General features: G+C 44.3%; 1 protein-coding gene across 22 annotated transcripts in view; it reads left to right on the forward strand.

The window, feature by feature from the left end:
* The window catches only part of ARMC3 (armadillo repeat containing 3), a 194200-nt gene that overhangs the window by 29980 nt on the left and 146351 nt on the right, over positions 1-17869 (forward strand). For 21 of the 22 annotated variants that reach the window (XM_033931336.1, XM_033931354.1, XM_033931353.1 and 18 more), the window contains one exon: positions 1281-1329. The exons of the other annotated variant lie outside the window; for it this stretch is intronic. In XM_033931336.1, coding sequence (XP_033787227.1) covers positions 1281-1329 — 49 coding nt within the window. Of the gene's footprint in view, positions 1-1280; positions 1330-17869 lie in introns of those variants that run through there. 22 annotated transcript variants of the gene reach the window in all.

Here is a 17869-nt window from a genome sequence, read left to right on the forward strand (position 1 = left end):
TTTTGAATCAGCAGGCCTTGGAGCTGGAGGGTCCGTGCTTCCCTCCTGCTTCTACCTTCTGAATAAGGTACTGGGGGAGGGTTCATAGGAGTATCCGGTGGCAGGAGAGAGTGGGCATCTCTCCTTCCAATTTTTTCTCATGTGAAGGGGGGAGAGAGTGGGCATACCTCATGCCTATTTCGCTGATGCGGTGGGGGGAGGGGGTATCAGTCCTCGGTGCCAGTTCATCAGCGAATGTTGGGGAGGGCTGTCATCGGCCGGGAGGCGGGGGGGTTCTTTTTTAATGGGACACATATTGTGCATGTGTAACACATACACAGCATCTGTGGCAGGAGGCTGCTTTGGGGCTTCCCCTGCCTCTCAGCTGTTTGAGCTTCCCCTGTTGGCTCTGCACATGTGTGAGAGTCGCTCTCACAGCGATCAATCAGACAGGGAGACGGGAATTACAACTAACCTCTGCGCAAATGATTTCCACAGAAAATTTTTAGTGCATCAATAGCTCTTTTAGAATCGGCCAAAAGTTGGATCAGAGCGGACTCACGCAGTCTTACCAATCCTGTTTAGCGCATCTTGCTTAGTCTGTGTAATTGGTAGATATGAAAGACTGATGGCTGAGAGAGGTAACATTGTAAATGATGATAGATTATTTATTTATTTAACACTCAGAATGGGTTACAAAGTAAGATATCTGGGTTCTGGTGCTGATTGGGTCTTCAGGTATGGACAATATTCAATGTTGTATCCAGATAACTAACTGGGCATAGTTAAGACTGCATTTTTATATTGTCCAAAGTGCCTGGTTAGCTAAACGGGTACCTGCATTGAATATTGCTGGTGCCCACATAACTCGCAGCTCTGACCTAACTCTGCCCCCATACTGCCCCAGCACTAACTGGGAGTGCTGTAGTGGTCAGACAGAATATTTCTGCCTGGTTAAATCACTTTGAATGTCCACTCCATAATGTCTTTTTACATCCCTGCTTTGATGCATTGCAGATCTTTGTTGGAAGCAAGATCAATTTATTTATTTATTTTGGCCGTACTAAAATGTCCAGCGTTGCTATAATGATCCCAGAACTTGTCTGTGGAACTGGTGGATTTCATTGAATACAGTTGTAATTGTAAGAGACATTTGAGGTATTTGTGTGGGCTGTTTTTGCTGCTTTAGAATGGAAAGAACAAACAAAAAGAAACTGAGCCACTGATTAGATTTTTAGAAGACAGAAAATGTTTGTTACTATTTGATGAGTTTTATGTATTTTTTTTTCTTTTGTTTGTAGAATGGGCAAGAAGATTCGAAAAGACTTAGAAAATGCTGCAAAAGATGTGGTAAGTTTTGTGGCATATTGTGCAATATAGTTATGGCCCTTTTTTTAGAATTAACCCGTTTAAAGATCTCAGCGGTGCAAACTGTGTGTAGGTTTCATTCACAGGTTTATTAGCACCAGAATCTTCATCGGTCTCTTTTTTTTATAATTTTTTATATATATATATAGCTTTTTTCCTTTTAACTCTATATTTAATTGCAATACTCATCTCTTTTATGAAGCATAGCAGGGGATCTTCAGCCAACATAGGCTATGTTTCGCCCAGGGGGCTTTATCAAGGTATTTCCCCTTAGTTAGGCTGGTTCCATGAGTGCTATACCGTCAGTTTCCTCAGTGGGTTTTGGTATCTGATAATAAAACCTTAGAAAAATATCACTTTATTGCCTAATACATTTGTGCCCTTTTTTTAGAAGCCATATATATGCATGTGTATATATACATGTGTATATATCTGCATTTACACATGTATAGTGTACATGGGTAAAAGCTGATTTTAGAAAGCCAGCATTTACACGTTTGTAAATTGCAATGTGTTAATTGTATATGTAGATTGCAAAGGAGCATGATTTGGGGCAGGGCTTAGGTAGAACTAAAATCTACATATTATGGCCAGGCTTGGCTCTCGGCAAGCAAAAGACCCAGCTCAAACCGCAGGCAAGATTTTGGGCGCCTTTGATTTGGTTGGTGAAAAGAAAAACACAGAATTTTTCTGGATTCAGTTCAAAATAAGGTTATTTGCCCACAAGAACCCCCCCCCCCCCCAAAAAAAAAAATATCAGACTTAAATAGAGTGATAATTTCCCTGCAGTTCAGTCTTCATTGCCACCTGGGTAAAGCATGCATTCTCATTATTGTGTTTCATTTCAAAATTCATTGCCACCAGGCTTCATTTGCCTCCAATACTAATGTCCAAATAATATGATAGTCTCTGTTGGGACCCCTACCCGCAGGTAGCTAGGTTCCCTCTTAGGGAGCGCTCTCCAGCTTACTCCCCTCTCTTAAGACAATGCCTGGTATTTCATAGCCAGTCCAAACAATAAACCAAAAACAGTTTCCCTTGACTTTTAACTTCTCAGCCTTCACGGCTTTACTCTTTTGGGACTTCTCCCGTTCTGCCTAAGCAGTGGGGGTGGAAACAAAACAACCCTTCCTATGCATAAAGTTGTGCTATGCCCCACCCAAGTTTCCAAGCACCCCTTGCTTCTGCATGGCAGTTTAAAAGTTTGTTTAAGGGATTGGCTAATTCCCCTAGCACTTGTGCTTGGTCCCTGTTTCTTATCAGCACTCTGTAGCCCTCCCCCAGCACCAACATGTTCTTAGCTCATGTAATATTCTGGCTGGAGAAATGTTGCAAAGAGCAGTGCTGGAAAGTAGTTTCATTACAACTCCATGCCTTCTTCTGGCAAATTATATTCTTCAGGGATATTAGCATGGTTCTCCCAGCCCATACTACTGGTATCACAATCATATTTAGCTATTTCCATGCTTTCTGAATTTACATTTTTCCATTCCCCTCCCCCTTCAGGGTAGTTAGGAGAGCAGGCTGGCCAAGCTTCCCTCCCCCCCCCTCTCTGTAGCATTACTTTGCCTTTCCCTTACAAAACCCTCTGCAAGGTCCCAGTACTTAGGTGCTTGGGGAATTTCTGATTGGTGAAGGTAATGTCCAGCCTGGAGCTGTGGGCTGGGCTCGAGTCTCTCTTCCAGCCTCAGCTGGGGTTAATATATTTCCCTTCTGCTTCACTCTAAAGGCATACGTGCTTTCAGTTTCCCCAGTGTGGACCCGCCCCCTTCTGGGTTGATTCTCTGTTTCACAGCTTGGTTTTGCAGGGAAACGTCTCTGCTCTTGGGAAAGGAATAATGGCAATTAGACTGTGGTTTGGGAGCCCTCCCTACTGGGTTTCCTGGTAGATTTGCTCTGCTTGTTTTACTCTGCCTAAAACCCTGTTCTCTGGCTGCTGAACTGGCTTAGCTTTAGGGATGGAGGGTTTTAGGGCAGGGTTTTTCCATGTGACAGGGGCTTCCCTGTCACATAATATATTCTCCATTTTAGAAAGGGATGTGTGTCCCAATATATCAACAGTAGGATTTGTAGGTTTGCAAAAAGTGCTCCTATCAGCCAGCCCTTAAGGGGAGCGATTAAAGGAGTTTTCTTTTTCCCCCAGTGCTTATTTCCCCTACCAGTTTGAAAATAAATAAAGATCGAGGCTTTTGATGTTAACCCACATGTATACATGCTGCTAATCTGTACTCGTAAAATGGAAGGCTTACATGCATAAGTAGCGGAATAGTTTAATGGTTAAAACAGCAAACTGAAGTCTAATTAAATCCCACTATAGATCTTCATGATTATGAGCAAGTCACTTAATCCTGCTTTATATAAGATACAAACTTAGGGCTCCTTTTATCAAACTGCAGTAGAGCTTTTTACTGCAGGCCAGCAAGGTAAATGCTCCGATGCTCATTCAATTCCTGTGAGCGTCAGAACATTTATCTCGCCTGCCTGGGTTTGATAAAGGGAGCCCTTAGATTGTAAGCTCTCTGAGGACAAGAAAACATCTATTGTTTTTTGTTGTATTCCTGTATACCAGCTTACATGTGTAAAAAGATATAAATATATTTAAAGATATATAAATTGCTTACATGTGTAAATATATATAAATATATATAGAGATATATAAATTGCTGTGTTTTCCCTATTCATCTTTGTGAAACGACTGCTTCTACTACACATGCACTCCCTTTTTTGTGAGATTTTGAAATGTTCAATTTTAAGTAAGATCAGGAAAATTACATAAATGACATAGGAATAAATAAATCAGATAAAAAAGGAACATTATATTTATCACACTACAGTGCATTTTCACTATTCATGGCAGTACTGTTCCCAAAAATCTTTGTAAACTGCGAATTTGCGAATAATGAAACAATGCATCTATGGGAAAATAGATGTTAGGTTCCAGCCATTCATGTGGTTCCTCAAAACTGCAGAAAGTGAATAATGGATCCTAAAGGAAAAACAGGGTTAGATTCCTGCTTGGGACAGCACTTGACAAAAACCATATAGAATGTTCAAAATGTTGAATACTTTTTTTTCTAGTGCAGTGTGTCTAGTAGTCCTAATCTGAACCCACAAGTTGCCTGCAGAATGCTGTTAATCATCTTTGAACTCCGCTTCCTTCTCAGGCAGCTGCTCCTGCTCTCTCAGGTTTTTTTTCTGTAAGCAAGTTGTTCGTAGGTGTTTCTGTTCTGTGGTTTTATTATTGTCAGGTATTTCTTCTTAGTGTTTGGTTGGAGACTTGGTGCCCAGAGATTCCTACTTGTTGGAACCTCTGCCTGGGATTCGCGTTGCAGAAGTCTGCTGTTAGCAGGATCAGCCCTTAGGGACACCTAGCTAGCCAATCTGCTTTTTTTATTTTTTTGGAGCTCAGGGGTTGTCTCCTGCGTAGTTGCTCACATGCCTTTTTATCAGGAGCTTGAGTGCAGGCTGTTTGACTCAGGGCTTAATAGTGGGCTGGCTGCATGGTCCTCTCCCCTTTTGTCCCGCAAACCTGTGAACCAAAGTTCTTCATTTGTCCCAGCTGTACTCCTAAGCTGAAGCAGGCAGGCAGGCACATGGCACAGTGAGTAAGGCTATTATAGCCTATGGGGAAAATGGGAGGGAGGTCTCCAAAAGTGAAATTTGAAGGCTTCTGCAGCCAGAGCCAAGGTCCCCTACCTCTAAAACCACTTCCCCTGCATATTTTGTGCTTCAAGGGAGTTTCCACAGACCATTTTTGGTGCAATTTTGCTGGCCACGGCCATCTTGAATTTTAAACAATCTTTTGTTCTAAAGCCTCCATCTGCCTCAAAAACCCTTGATTTTACTTAAAATTGATAGGGATGGACATCACAGACATTCCTTACCCCTGTATCATGCCAGGTTTGCACTGGATGACTTGCCAAGGAGCGTCCATATCAGTACATCGTCAAATGCGCACATAACAGATGTGCACTGACAATTGCGCCCCGTCAAATGCGTGCACAACATATGCATGCAGCTCCAACTCGGTAACCCATCAAATGCGCACACCGACAAATGCGCACAAACAACTTGAGGGTTGATATCATCTAGCTCAAAATTATTAACGAGGACAGTATCTAAATGAGGGGCCATGAGGCAAGGATAGAGTTATCTAGTGTAGATTGGCCTGGGCGGTCATTGCACTCTCACTCAACATATTTAATATGGAAGTCATAATATCACAGTATGGCAAAGAAAACTGGGTTCACAAAGGATATCGATATCGTCTTGACAGAAGTAATGCTGATGGATCGTCGTCCTGGAGGTGCTTACTGTCACAGGGAGGCTTCTGTTCCTAGCGAGGAAGCCTTGCCAGAAAAGAGAAATGGGGTTAAAACCCTTGAAAGTAATCCTAAACTGGCTAAGGAGAGTCCCAAAGCAGCCCCTAGGAATACTTGTAAGCCAAGCCTTCCAATACTGAAACCTCCTAAAGCCCTGCCTAAAGCGGGCAAATCTGGTTTAGCTTTACTTAAGCCAGATATAAAGAAACAAGGGGAAAGACTACATCTCCCAGCAGTCAAAGAGCCAGGGAAAGGGAAGAACAGGGCTGGAATACAAGCCACTTCCAATCAGTCCCAAATTGGTTTAGGCCAGGTGAGGAGCTCTGTGAGAGCAGGCTATACCAACACACCTGCAGGGAGGATTAATCAGCTTCTTGCAGTGAGAGAAAAGGGAGTAGTTTTCTCAAAGCAGGGCAGCCAGCTCCAGAAGCAGTTGGAGCACCAGTCTCAGAGTACACTCCGGCTCCCAACCCAGCAAGCCAGAGCCAGTCAGCCAGTTGCAAGTCACAGATTGCCAGCCCAGGGAATCCGGAAGCCGCAGTCTATCTCCTGGCTACCAGACCAGGCAGAAGTGGGTGATATAGAAGTCACAGAGAGTGGTGAGACTGGGTTTGGGCAGGACATTGAGTTGGCTGATGAAGACTTTACATTTGATATGGAGATAGAGGAAACAGAGCAGCCCATTATTGAAAGTATGGAAAGAAGCTAATCTTTTTCCTGTTAGGGAAACTGGTAGGAAAACGTGGAATGTGTACTACCCTAAGAGAAGGCTGGAAGTTCTGTGTTTGAAGAAAGCTTTACATTAGGAACAAGTTTTTTCTTTGCTCTTTTGAGATATTAAGCTGGGAGCTGATAATTATTTGTGTTCTAAATGCTGCCAGGATATCAGGTGATACAAACCTGAAGTAAGCTGATTTGAAAGTTTTGTTTTGATTTTTGTTCAATAAAGTATTCCAGAAAAATTGCACCTCTGACTTTGAACTGATTGTTTTTTTCATTATTCCAATACCAAGCTACCATTAGAACCTCGCATAACCACTCGGCTGAGGTTTATGTGCTCCAGATAAAGCCACTTGCTTTGTCGTGCCCGGTCACAGTACGTCGCGATTGTGTAGGCAGAAGAAAGAGGCTCTCAGACGGATCATCTATGGAGATAACAGCGCATATCCATGCACCTGATAATGCCAAAATAGTAGCTGAAAAAATGATGTCAGACATACGCCAATGAGCTGTGAACACGGTTGAAAAGCCCTGACATTATTCTCGGAACAATGGTCTCAAATTTAGAAATGGCTAAATTATTGCCTTCATACATGTCAATGCAGCAAACTATCCAGAGAAAAAGAAAATGAGTAAATGTATCAGTGGGAAATCTGAGATCGGTGCAAGAAATCCAAATTCCAGAACAACTCAAAGTAACAATATGTAGGGAAAATTTTCTGTTGTGGGATTCTGGAGAAAATGATGAAAAACGCATTTCGTTTTCAGTACACAAGCTAACATTAATACTCTTGAGCAAAATCGCCACTGGTTCATGGATGGGACATTCAAAGTAGCACCTGAATTGTTCGTACAGATGTTTATGTCTTTGTAGATAATCGGGCAGTGCCCATGGTGTACGTTCTCTTAAACAGCAAAACAGAAGAGGACTACGAACATGTACTTAGGAAACTTCTAGAAAGCAGAAACACGCTGTCGTCATTAAGTATTCTCATGGACTTTGAGAGAGCAAGTCTGCAAACCGCCAGCAGAGTTTTCCAAAATTCTTCCGTTTCTGGCTGTCTCATCTTGGACAATCCTTGTGGCGAAAAATACAGTATGAGGGCTTGTCCAGTAATTACTGTGACGACGAGAATATCAGATTGTACACAAAAATGCTATTGGCATTAAGTTTTGTTACTCCAGAAAATGTCGCTGACTGTTTTGAGGAGCTTGATGACAACCGTCCAGATGAACTGTGGCCAGTATATGACTATTGGGAATGCAATTATATCAGGAGAAGGTGGCAAAATCGTTGAGCCTCTCCAACCTTTAAAACTTCTCTTATGCGCTCTTGCATTGTAGACGGACTACCTCAGACTAATAATTCGGTGGAAGGTTGGCACCACACATTCCAATCCTCAGTTTTATGTCATCATCCAAGTTTGTATAAACTGATTGAGTACATTCAGTTCAAGCAAGATCACATTGAACAGCTACTTGCTCGGTTCCTTGTTGGCAACCGCACAGCAGTCAGCAGTAAGAGCAAGTACATGAAAGTCATGCAAAAGTTAACAGTGCTGCTGCTGCCTACATATGGAAATAGATCTGTTTTAGAGTATTTTAGATATATAGCACATAATATTGAAATATAGATTTTGATACTGAAACAGTTAGCTCAGTTTTTACAATTCCTGTGAGTGCGCTAATTTTTTTCATTAGCAAAATGGGCAACATGCTCTTTCATTTTATTTTGTAGTTCAACCCTCTAACCTCACTTTCATGATTTGTCTTTAATCACAAACTATGTACCCCTTCCCCCTATTGGATTGTAAGCTGCCTAGAAGGTTCACTTATAGTACAGGATAAAAAGAATAAATAAATTTGAATTTGATGTACTTCAGCTTATCCCAGGACAAGCAGGCAGCATATTCTTGACTGATGGGTGACAGCACCGACGGAGCCCCGGTACGGACAATTTTAGAGTGATTGCACTCTAAGAACTTGGAAAGTTCTAGTAGGCCGCACCGCGCACGCGCGAGTGCCTTCCCGCCTGACAGAGGCGCGCGATCCCCAGTTTCTTAGTTTCCGCAGAGCTAAGAAGACGCACTTTTCAACGGCTGTTGAAAACTTTTTTCCTCATTCGCCTTCCCGCTAGCGTAAACCTCTATGGAAATTGTATTTCCTTTTTTATTTTATTATTTTCTTATTTAAAAAAAAAAAGAATTTCTTTTTTTTTTCTTTTTTCGGTTTTGCCCCGGCGGGGCCTGCTGCCACAATCGAGGCCTCGGCCTTTGATTTGGCAGAAGCCATTTTTACGTTCATGCCCCCCCAACCCGGGTTTAAGAAGTGCCAGCGGTGCGCACGGCCCATCTCTCTCACCGACCCGCATAACTGGTGCTTACAGTGCCTGGGTCCTGACCATCGGGCGTCCACCTGCACCCGCTGTGCCGCTTTAAAAAAGAGAACCTTAAAAAAACCGCCAGATCCAGCAGCGGTTATTGTTTGGTACCGACATGTCGGATTCTGCAGCCCCGGCCCCGACATCGGCCCCCGTCTCAGTCGGCTCCACACCGATTGAGGTGAGCCCCTCGACATCGGGTTCCTCCTCTTCGGAGTGTCGAGCGGCACCAAAGGTACCGCAGAAGAAAAAAACGGTACCGGTGCCTTCGCTGAACGAGCGAATTGCCGCCGTCCTGCAGGTGCAGCTCAAGGAGCAATTGCAGCAGCTCCTTCCTGCTCTTTTGAAACCGACCCTTCCAGTCCCGGTCCGGTCTGAGCCACCGGTACCGACAGTGGAGCAGCCTCTTTTATCTGCATCCACTCTGTTGGTACCGGTACTTTCTACTTCATCGGCATCCATGCCGGTCTTAGCGCCGGAACCGAGGGCCTTACATCAGGCTGTGCAAACTTCGGCACCGACACAGCCCTTAACATCTCCCGGTACCGCTTCTCTAAGGTCGGGTAAGTCGACACGTAAGACTCGACACCTGGACCCTTCCACACCGGAGTCCCGGGATCGCAGCTTCCAGGTGAGGGACCCTGATCTGTGGGGTGACTCCGAAGAGCCTCTTCTCTCTGAGGGGGAATGTTCATCGGCTGACGAGGATCCTTCTGTTTTAGATCCGTCCTCTAAGCCTGATGCAACCTCTTTCACCTCATTTCTGAAAGAGATGTGTGACTCTCCCTCTATTCCCTTGGAGGCTGAGTCCAAAAAATCCAAGGCGTTTCTTGATGCACTGGATTTTGACCAGCCTCCAAGGGAATTTCTAAAATTGCCTCTCCATGATATATTAAGAGAGACTTTTTACAAAAATCTGGAGACGCCTTTAACCATCCCAGGAGCCCCTCGCAAACTGGACTCCTTATACAAGGTCATCCCCATTCCTGGCTTTGACAAACCACAACTCCCTCATGAGTCTCTCTTGGTGGAATCCACTTTAAAGAAATCCACGGGAGTTAGTGTGTATGCTTCGGTCCCTCCTGGCAGAGAAGGTAAGGCCATGGACAAAAGGTTGTATCAGAATGCGATGCTAGCTAATAGATCAGGGAATTATGCTTTTCATTTCTCATTCTATCTCAAGCATCTCATTCAAAATCTGACTGCTTTTGAGAAATGCCTCCCTGACCGTAAAAGGTCTGCCTTTCGCCAAACTTCTTCATCCCTTTTACAACTACGAAAATTCATGGTCAGGTCGATCTATGACACTTTTGAGCTGACCTCTCGAGCCACGGCCATGTCGGTGGCCATGCGTCGTCTGGCATGGCTCAGGGTTTCAGAACTTGATGTCAACCATCAAGACCGACTGGCTAATGCGCCTTGCCTGGGTGATGAGCTCTTTAGAGAATCCATGGACTCCACTACCCAAAAGCTCTCTGCTCATGAGACTACTCTCCTCAAAACAAAAAAGAAGACCCCACCTACCAGGCCTTTTCGACAGCAATCGGCCTACCAACGCCGCTATGTGGCTTGTCCTTTGCCACCGGCCCCTCAGCAACCTAGGCGCCAACGACAACAACAGAGGCAAAACCCTAGACCAGCGCAACAACACCAACAGGTGAAGCCTCCTCCTCTACAAAAGTCGTCCCAACCCTTTTGACTTGGTTCTCCAGGACATAGCCAGTATTGTACCATCTGCCCATCTTCCACAACCCATAGAAGGACGCCTTGCTCATTACATAAGCCGTTGGGAAATCATCACCTCGGATCAGTGGGTCCTCAACATCATCCGCCACGGCTATTCTCTCAACTTTCAGACTCTTCCTACCCAAAGTCTGCCAAAAGAGTCTGCTTTGAACACTCCGCAGTCTTTACTCCTTCTTCAGGAGGTTCAATCCCTCCTCCTTCTGAACGCCATAGAGGAAGTTCCTCTAGATCAGCAGGGACAGGGATTCTACTCCCGTTATTTTCTAGTCCCCAAAAAAACAGGAGATCTCAGACCCATCCTAGATCTTCGCGATCTCAACAAATGCTTGGTCAAAGAAAAATTCAGGATGCTTTCTCTGGCCACTCTTTACCCTCTTCTCAATCAAGGTGACTGGCCTCCAGACAGTACCTCCGCTTCATGATCAATCATTGTCATTACCAATACAAGGTGCTGCCCTTCGGTCTTGCCTCCTCTCCAAGAGTGTTCACCAAATGTTTGATTGTGGTGGCTGCCTACCTACGCTCTCACCACCTTCAAGTCTTTCCTTACCTGGACGATTGGTTAATCAAGACCAATTCATCTCAATCAGTACTTTTGGCCAACAACCAAACCATCCTGTTTCTACAGCTCCTGGGATTCGAGATCAATCTACCCAAATCTCATGTCATCCACACTCAGAGACTTCAATTCATTGGAGCGGTGCTGGACACAGTCCTCATGAGAGCGTTCCTACCGTCCAACCGTCTTCAAACTCTTCAATCTCTATGTCAGCAGGTACTTCCACAACGTTCTATCTCAGCCAAGCATATGATGATACTCTTGGGTCACATGGCCTCCACAGTTCATGTCACACCCTTCGCACGTCTTCACCTGCGCACTCCTCAGTGGACCCTAGCTACACAGTGGTCCCAAGCGACGGATCCTTGCTCTCGACACATATCTGTGACATCATCTCTTCGTCGATCTCTACAATGGTGGTTGATATCCTCAAATCTCTCCAGAGGTCTTCTATTCCATCTACCTCCTCATCAACTTGTCATCACCACCGACGCCTCCCCTTATGCCTGGGGAGCTCATTTGAACGAATTCCAAACTCAGGGTCTTTGGACAGCCCAGGAAATGAAGCATCACATCAATTTCCTGGAACTCAGAGCAATGTTTTATGCCCTCAAGGCCTTCCAACATCTTCTCTTTCCTCAAGTCCTCCTGCTCTGCACAGACAATCAGGTAGCGATGTACTACATCAACAAGCAGGGTGGGACAGGCTCTCGCCTCTTGTGCCAGAAAGCCCAGAAGATTTGGGCTTGGGCCACAAATCAGCAACTATTCCTGAAAGCAATCTACATTCAGGGAGAACAGAATTCCTTGGTGGACAAACTCAGCAGAATTCTTCAGCCTCACGAGTGGACTCTCGATACTGTCACCCTACAGTCCATCTTCGCTCAGTGGGGCACTCCTCAGATAGACCTCTTTGCAGCTCCTGACAATCACCAGCTGCCCCTCTTCTGCTCCAGACTCTACACCCCTCACTGTCTAGCAGCAGATGCATTTCTCCTGGACTGGTCGAATCTGTTCCTGTATGCTTTCCCTCCACTTCCTCTCATGTTGCGAACATTGTTCAAGCTCAAGAGGGAACAGGCCACCATGATTCTCATCGCTCCACGATGGCCCAGACAACATTGGTTCTCCCTTCAACTTCAACTCAGTTCCAGGGAGCCTATTCTTCTTCCATTGTTTCCTTCTCTGCTTACTCAGCATCAGGAGACCCTTCTGCATCCCAACCTCCAGTCTCTGCACCTGACAGCTTGGTATCTCTCGGGCTGACTTTGAATGATACTCTTTTGTCCCAGCCCGTTCGTTCCATTCTGGATGCGTCCAGGAAACCTGCCACTCTTCAATGTTATCACCAGAAGTGGACACGGTTTTCTTCCTGGTGTCTTCTTCATCATCATGATCCTATGTCCCTTGCAGTGGAGACCTTGTTGGATTACCTTCTTTCTTTGTCTGACTCTGGACTCAAGTCTACTTCCATCAGAGTCCACCTCAGTGCTATTGCTGCTTTTCATGAGCCAGTTCATGGAAAACTCCTTTCAACTCATCCTTTGGTTTCCAGATTCATGCGGGGTCTTTTCAATGTGAAACCACCTCTTAAGGCTCCACCTGTAGTCTGGGATCTTAATGTGGTTCTCTCCGCCTTGATGAAGCCCCCATTTGAACCTTTGGCTATGGCTCCTTTCAAGTTTCTCACTTGGAAAGTGGTCTTCTTTATTGCTCTAACCTCTGCCAGGAGGGTCAGTGAGCTCCATGCACTAGTGGCGGATCCACCTTTTACAGTCTTTCATCATGACAAGGTGGTTCTGCATACACATCCAAAGTTTCTCCCTAAGGTTGTCTCTGAATTCCATCTCAACCAATCCATTGTTCTGCCTGTCTTCTTTCCGAAACCTCACTCTCATTCTGGAGAACAGGCTCTACATACTTTGGATTGTAAGCGGGCTTTAGCTTACTATTTAGAGCGTACTAAACCCCACAGATCATTCCCTCAACTCTTTCTGTCCTTTGATCCGAATAAATTGGGACGTCCTGTTACGAAACGTACGTTGTCTAATTGGCTTGCAGCGTGCATTTCATTCTGTTATGCTCAGTCCGGACTGACACTGGAAGGTTCTGTCACAGCCCATAGAGTTCGAGCTATGGCAGCATCTGTAGCTTTCCTCTGTTCCACTCCTATTGAGGAAATCTGCAAGGCTGCTACTTGGTCCTCAGTTCATACTTTTACATCTCACTATTGTCTGGATGCATTCTCCAGACGAGATGGACACTTCGGCCAATCTGTTTTGCAAAATTTGTTTTCCTAATGGCCAACCTTCCCTCCATCCCTCTTTTTGTTAGCTTGGAGGTCACCCATCAGTCAAGAATATGCTGCCTGCTTGTCCTGGGATAAAGCACAGTTACTTACCGTAACAGGTGTTATCCAGGGACAGCAGGCAGATATTTTTGCGTCCCACCCACCTCCCCGGGTTGGCTTCTTAGCTGGCTTATCCTAACTGGGGACCGCGCGCCTCTGTCGGGCGGGAAGGCACTCGCGCGTGCGCGGTGCGGCTTACTAGAACTTTCCAAGTTCTTAGAGTGCAATCACTCTAAAATTGTCCGTACCGGGGCTCCGTCGGTGCCGTCACCCATCAGTCAAGAATATCTGCCTGCTGTCCCTGGATAACACCTGTTACGGTAAGTAACTGTGCTTTTTGTGGAGTACATTATTTATTGTCCTTGTGGTAAATTATATATAGGAGAAATAACTAATTGATTGAAAATAAATTGTGTCTTAATACAAGTAAGTGTAAAGCCCTGATGGTATCTGGTGAAAAAAAATGCCATTTTGGATCTATGATATAGTGTGTTGGATCAAATGCAAATGATTTCTTGCTTGAATTCGGTAGAACAATATAGATTAAATAACAGCATGGATTGGAATCTATATTTTTTAACAGAGTATGGTACATATATATATACAGTACTCTTTCCAAATGTATGCCAATGATATCGGTCTATGTGGAAGTGATTGATTAGTTGCATTCATTATTGTGCATAACTATGATTATTCAATTTAAACTGGAAGCACTAAATAGAATGGTATGCAGTGGCTGCCTGGTACCAAAACAGAGAAATCCAAAAAACCAGAAGCTGGGAAGAAGCCCAAATAGTAAAAAAAGAAAAATCTTCCCTAACCCTGAAACAGGGGTGAGAGGAAGAGACAACTGAAACCAACAAGCTATTAAAATAGTGCGTGAAAAAATTATTAAATTTATGTAATGTGTGGGGAATCCTCAGTTAACACAGCTCAAAATGGGGAGAAAAGCCCCTAATGTGCCAGCTGTCACATGTGTTACACCCACAAGGGTGTTACCTGTGTTATATTCCCGGACTCACTTGTACCTGGTACCAAAACAGAGCATTTAATGGTGAATTTAAAAGACTGTGTTAAATCACCCCTTAAAGCAGCTTAAGCAAAATAAGGACCTTTGTTGGGGGTTTCAAAGTTGATGCAATCAGTCCTTGCAAAGACTGAGTTAAATGTACAGTTGTTGGTATTACTCTAACAGTTGGTAAAATGAGGAGTTTTTCTGATCTAGGATTGTAGCTCACAGCTCTGATTAACACTAGCCAGTGAGGTTGACGAGTCAAAACCACGTGAGACAATCGCTTGCGGACAATGTTGGGCAGACAGTTGTGCATAGGATGTCAGCACACTGGATTAAAACACTATTTTAAAGCGCTCCAAGAGGGGGGGAACTTTACTTAGAACTGATGGTGCTCCCATTGGGGTGGAGGGGAACCCCCCCATTAAGGAGGAAACTGTAATTTTTCCCTAAAAAAGAGGGGAAAAGGCTGTTTCCTTTATAATGGGGGTTCCCCCCAACATCCCCCACAACAGGAGAGCCAACAGTTCTAAGTAAAGTTGGGGGGGGACCCCACACACCCCTCAGAGTGCTTTAAAATAGTGATGACGAATCAGTGCAGCTCTGAGATTGTTTCCTCATTTAATTTGCCTACAGGCTATAAAGTTCAAAAACACATGGATTATGGAAGTCAACCACCTAGATAAATTGCTTTGAAAATCAGAGTGAGAGAGAGCTCTAGGTGTTTAATATTTAAAAGTAACTTGATATACTACTTTTCTAAGTAAAAATCAAAGCAGTGTATAATATTAAAACAAATTACAAAGAAAAAGAACAAAATAATGAGAGGATAGCAAGAAGAATGAGAGTAAGTAGGAGACATAGAGAGCGTCACTCTGTCAAAGGCAAGCCACCAGACTGATAGCCTACAGGCTTGTAGAGAAAGCTAGAGAAAACAGATGACTTTAAAGTAGATCTAATTTTATAATAAGATTGTTCAGCTTGGATCTCAGGAGGTAGCACATTCCAAAGGGAAGGAGCTTAGCAGAAAATGCTGAATGTCTTATAGCCTCAAGACAGCAGCAGAAAGGTGGTGGTGGGAGGGGTGGACAGTTGATTAGCAAAGGCTGAATGAAGCATCTAGGAAGGAAAGCATAGTTAGTTACCGTAACATGTGTTATCCAGGGATAGCAGGCAGATATTCTAACATGTGGGTGACATCATCCACAGTGCCCCGGTACGGACACTTTAAAAGCGCATTGCCACTTTAAGAAATTTAGAAAGTTTGCGATAACCCGCACCGTTCATGCGCGAGTTGCGTTCCTGCCCGATGCAGGTGTGCGGCTCCTCAGTTCAGTAAGCCAGCTAAGAAGCCAACCAAGGGAGGTGGGTGGATTGTAAGAATATCTGCCTGCTATCTATGGATAACACCTGTTATTGTAAGTAACTGAACTTTGCTTTATCCCAGGACAAGCAGGCAGCATATTCTCACATGTGGGTGACTTCCAAGCTAACCGGAATGGGATGGTGGGATTGTTGGCCTTTTAGGAAAATACATTTTGTAATATTGTCTGGCCAAAGTGCCCATCCTGTCTGGAAAAGATTCCAGACAATAATGTGAGGTGAATGTATGAGCCGAGGACCAAGTAGCAGCTTTGCAGATTTTATCAATAGGAATAGAGCAAAGAAAAGCTACTGATGCTGCCATAGCTCGAACTTTATGGACTGTGACCCGACTATCCAGTTGCAGCCCAGCCTGAGCATAACAGAACGATATGCAGTTGGAAATCGTTCTCTTGGAAACAGAATGCTCCAACTTGTTAGGATCAAAGGAGACATACAGTTGAGGAGATGTTCTATGCAGCTTTGTCCTGTTGAGATAATAGGCCAAAACCTGCTTGAAATCCAGAGTGCGAAGAGCCATTTCTACTGGATGAGAATGAGGCTTGGGAAAAAATACTGGAAGCACAATCAATTGATTGAGATGAAATTCAGTGACAACTTTTGGTAAGAATTTTGGATGGGTGCAAAGCACAACTTTGTCATGGTGGAACACTGTAAAAGGTGGGTCTGCCACTAGCGCTTGAAGTTCACTCACTCTTTTGGCAGAAGTAGAGTATTTGAAAACCACTTTCCAAGTAGAGTATTTGAGATGAGCCGTAGACATTGGTTCAAAAGGAGGCTTCATCAACTTAGTAAGAACCACATTGAAATCCCAAACCACTGGAGGTGGTTTTAGAGGTATTTTCATATTAAAAAGTCCTTTCATGAATCTGGAGATCAGAAGATTAGCAGTAAGAGGTTTACCATCCACTGGTTGATGAAAGGCAGTGATAGCACTGAGATGGACTCTAATGGATGTAGACTTAAGACCAGAGTCAGATAAATGAAGAAGATAATCCAAAACTAATGAAACAGAGATGGATTTCGGATCCTGGTAATGAAGGAGACACCAGGAAGAAAAACATGTCCACTTTTGCTGGTATCACTGCTGAGTGGCTGGTTTTCTAGAAGCTTCCAAAATGAGTCTGACAGGCTAAGAAAGATGAAGATCTGTTGGATTCAGCCCGAGAGATACCAAGCTGTCAGGTGTAAAGCCTGAAGGTTGGGATGTAGAAGAGAACCGTAAGAAGAGATGGAAAAATCGGCACAGGTATTGGTTCCTTGATACTGAGCTGAAGTAGAAAGAAAAAACCAAGGCTGCCTGGGCCACCGAGGAGCTATGAGTATCATAGTGGCCTACTCCTGCTTGGTTTTGACAAGTTTCTTGAAAATGAGAGGAATGAGTGGAAACGCATAGAGGAACTTATGTGTCCAACCCAGAAGAAAGCATCCACTTCCAGTTGATGAGGAGAATACAGTTCCAGGAGATTGATGTGAAATTATTGTTCTCTGATGGCCAATGACCTTGAGTTTGAAGACCATCCAGGTGAGCCCTCCAAGCATAAGTTGATGCGTCCGTGGTCAGAATTTTTTGATGAGGAGGCTGAACCGCTCTGGTAACCATGATTGATAAAAAATCCAAAGTCCTTCACCAATTCCAGCAAGCCCACCGCTTACAAATTATTTCTCCACTTGTGGTTTCCTTGGTCCTCCAGCCTCTTTGTGAGGGTGGAAACTTGGTTTTGAAGATGCTCGATCTGAGTGCTCACGTGCTGATCTACGTCTTCCCTCTTCGAAACTCTGTGCTCTACTTCTGATAATCTCTGGGATTGGGAATTGAGTTTGTCATTAATGTACTCCACCGCTGATTGCAGGTTGTTCAGACGATCTTCCAGCATGGTCGATACCATGTGGGAAACCTCCTGCGCTCATTGAAGGGGACTGGGAATGGGCTGTCCGCCATCTTAGTTGTAGTTATCTTCCTCTTGTCATGACTGGGTTTCAGTGGTTTTGCAGGCATCCCAATTGCCTCACTCCATGAAAAAAACACTACAGAGTGCCTTCTGCAGTC

This window comes from Geotrypetes seraphini, chromosome 2, assembly GCF_902459505.1.
Source record: "Geotrypetes seraphini chromosome 2, aGeoSer1.1, whole genome shotgun sequence".
NCBI lineage: Eukaryota > Metazoa > Chordata > Amphibia > Gymnophiona > Dermophiidae > Geotrypetes > Geotrypetes seraphini.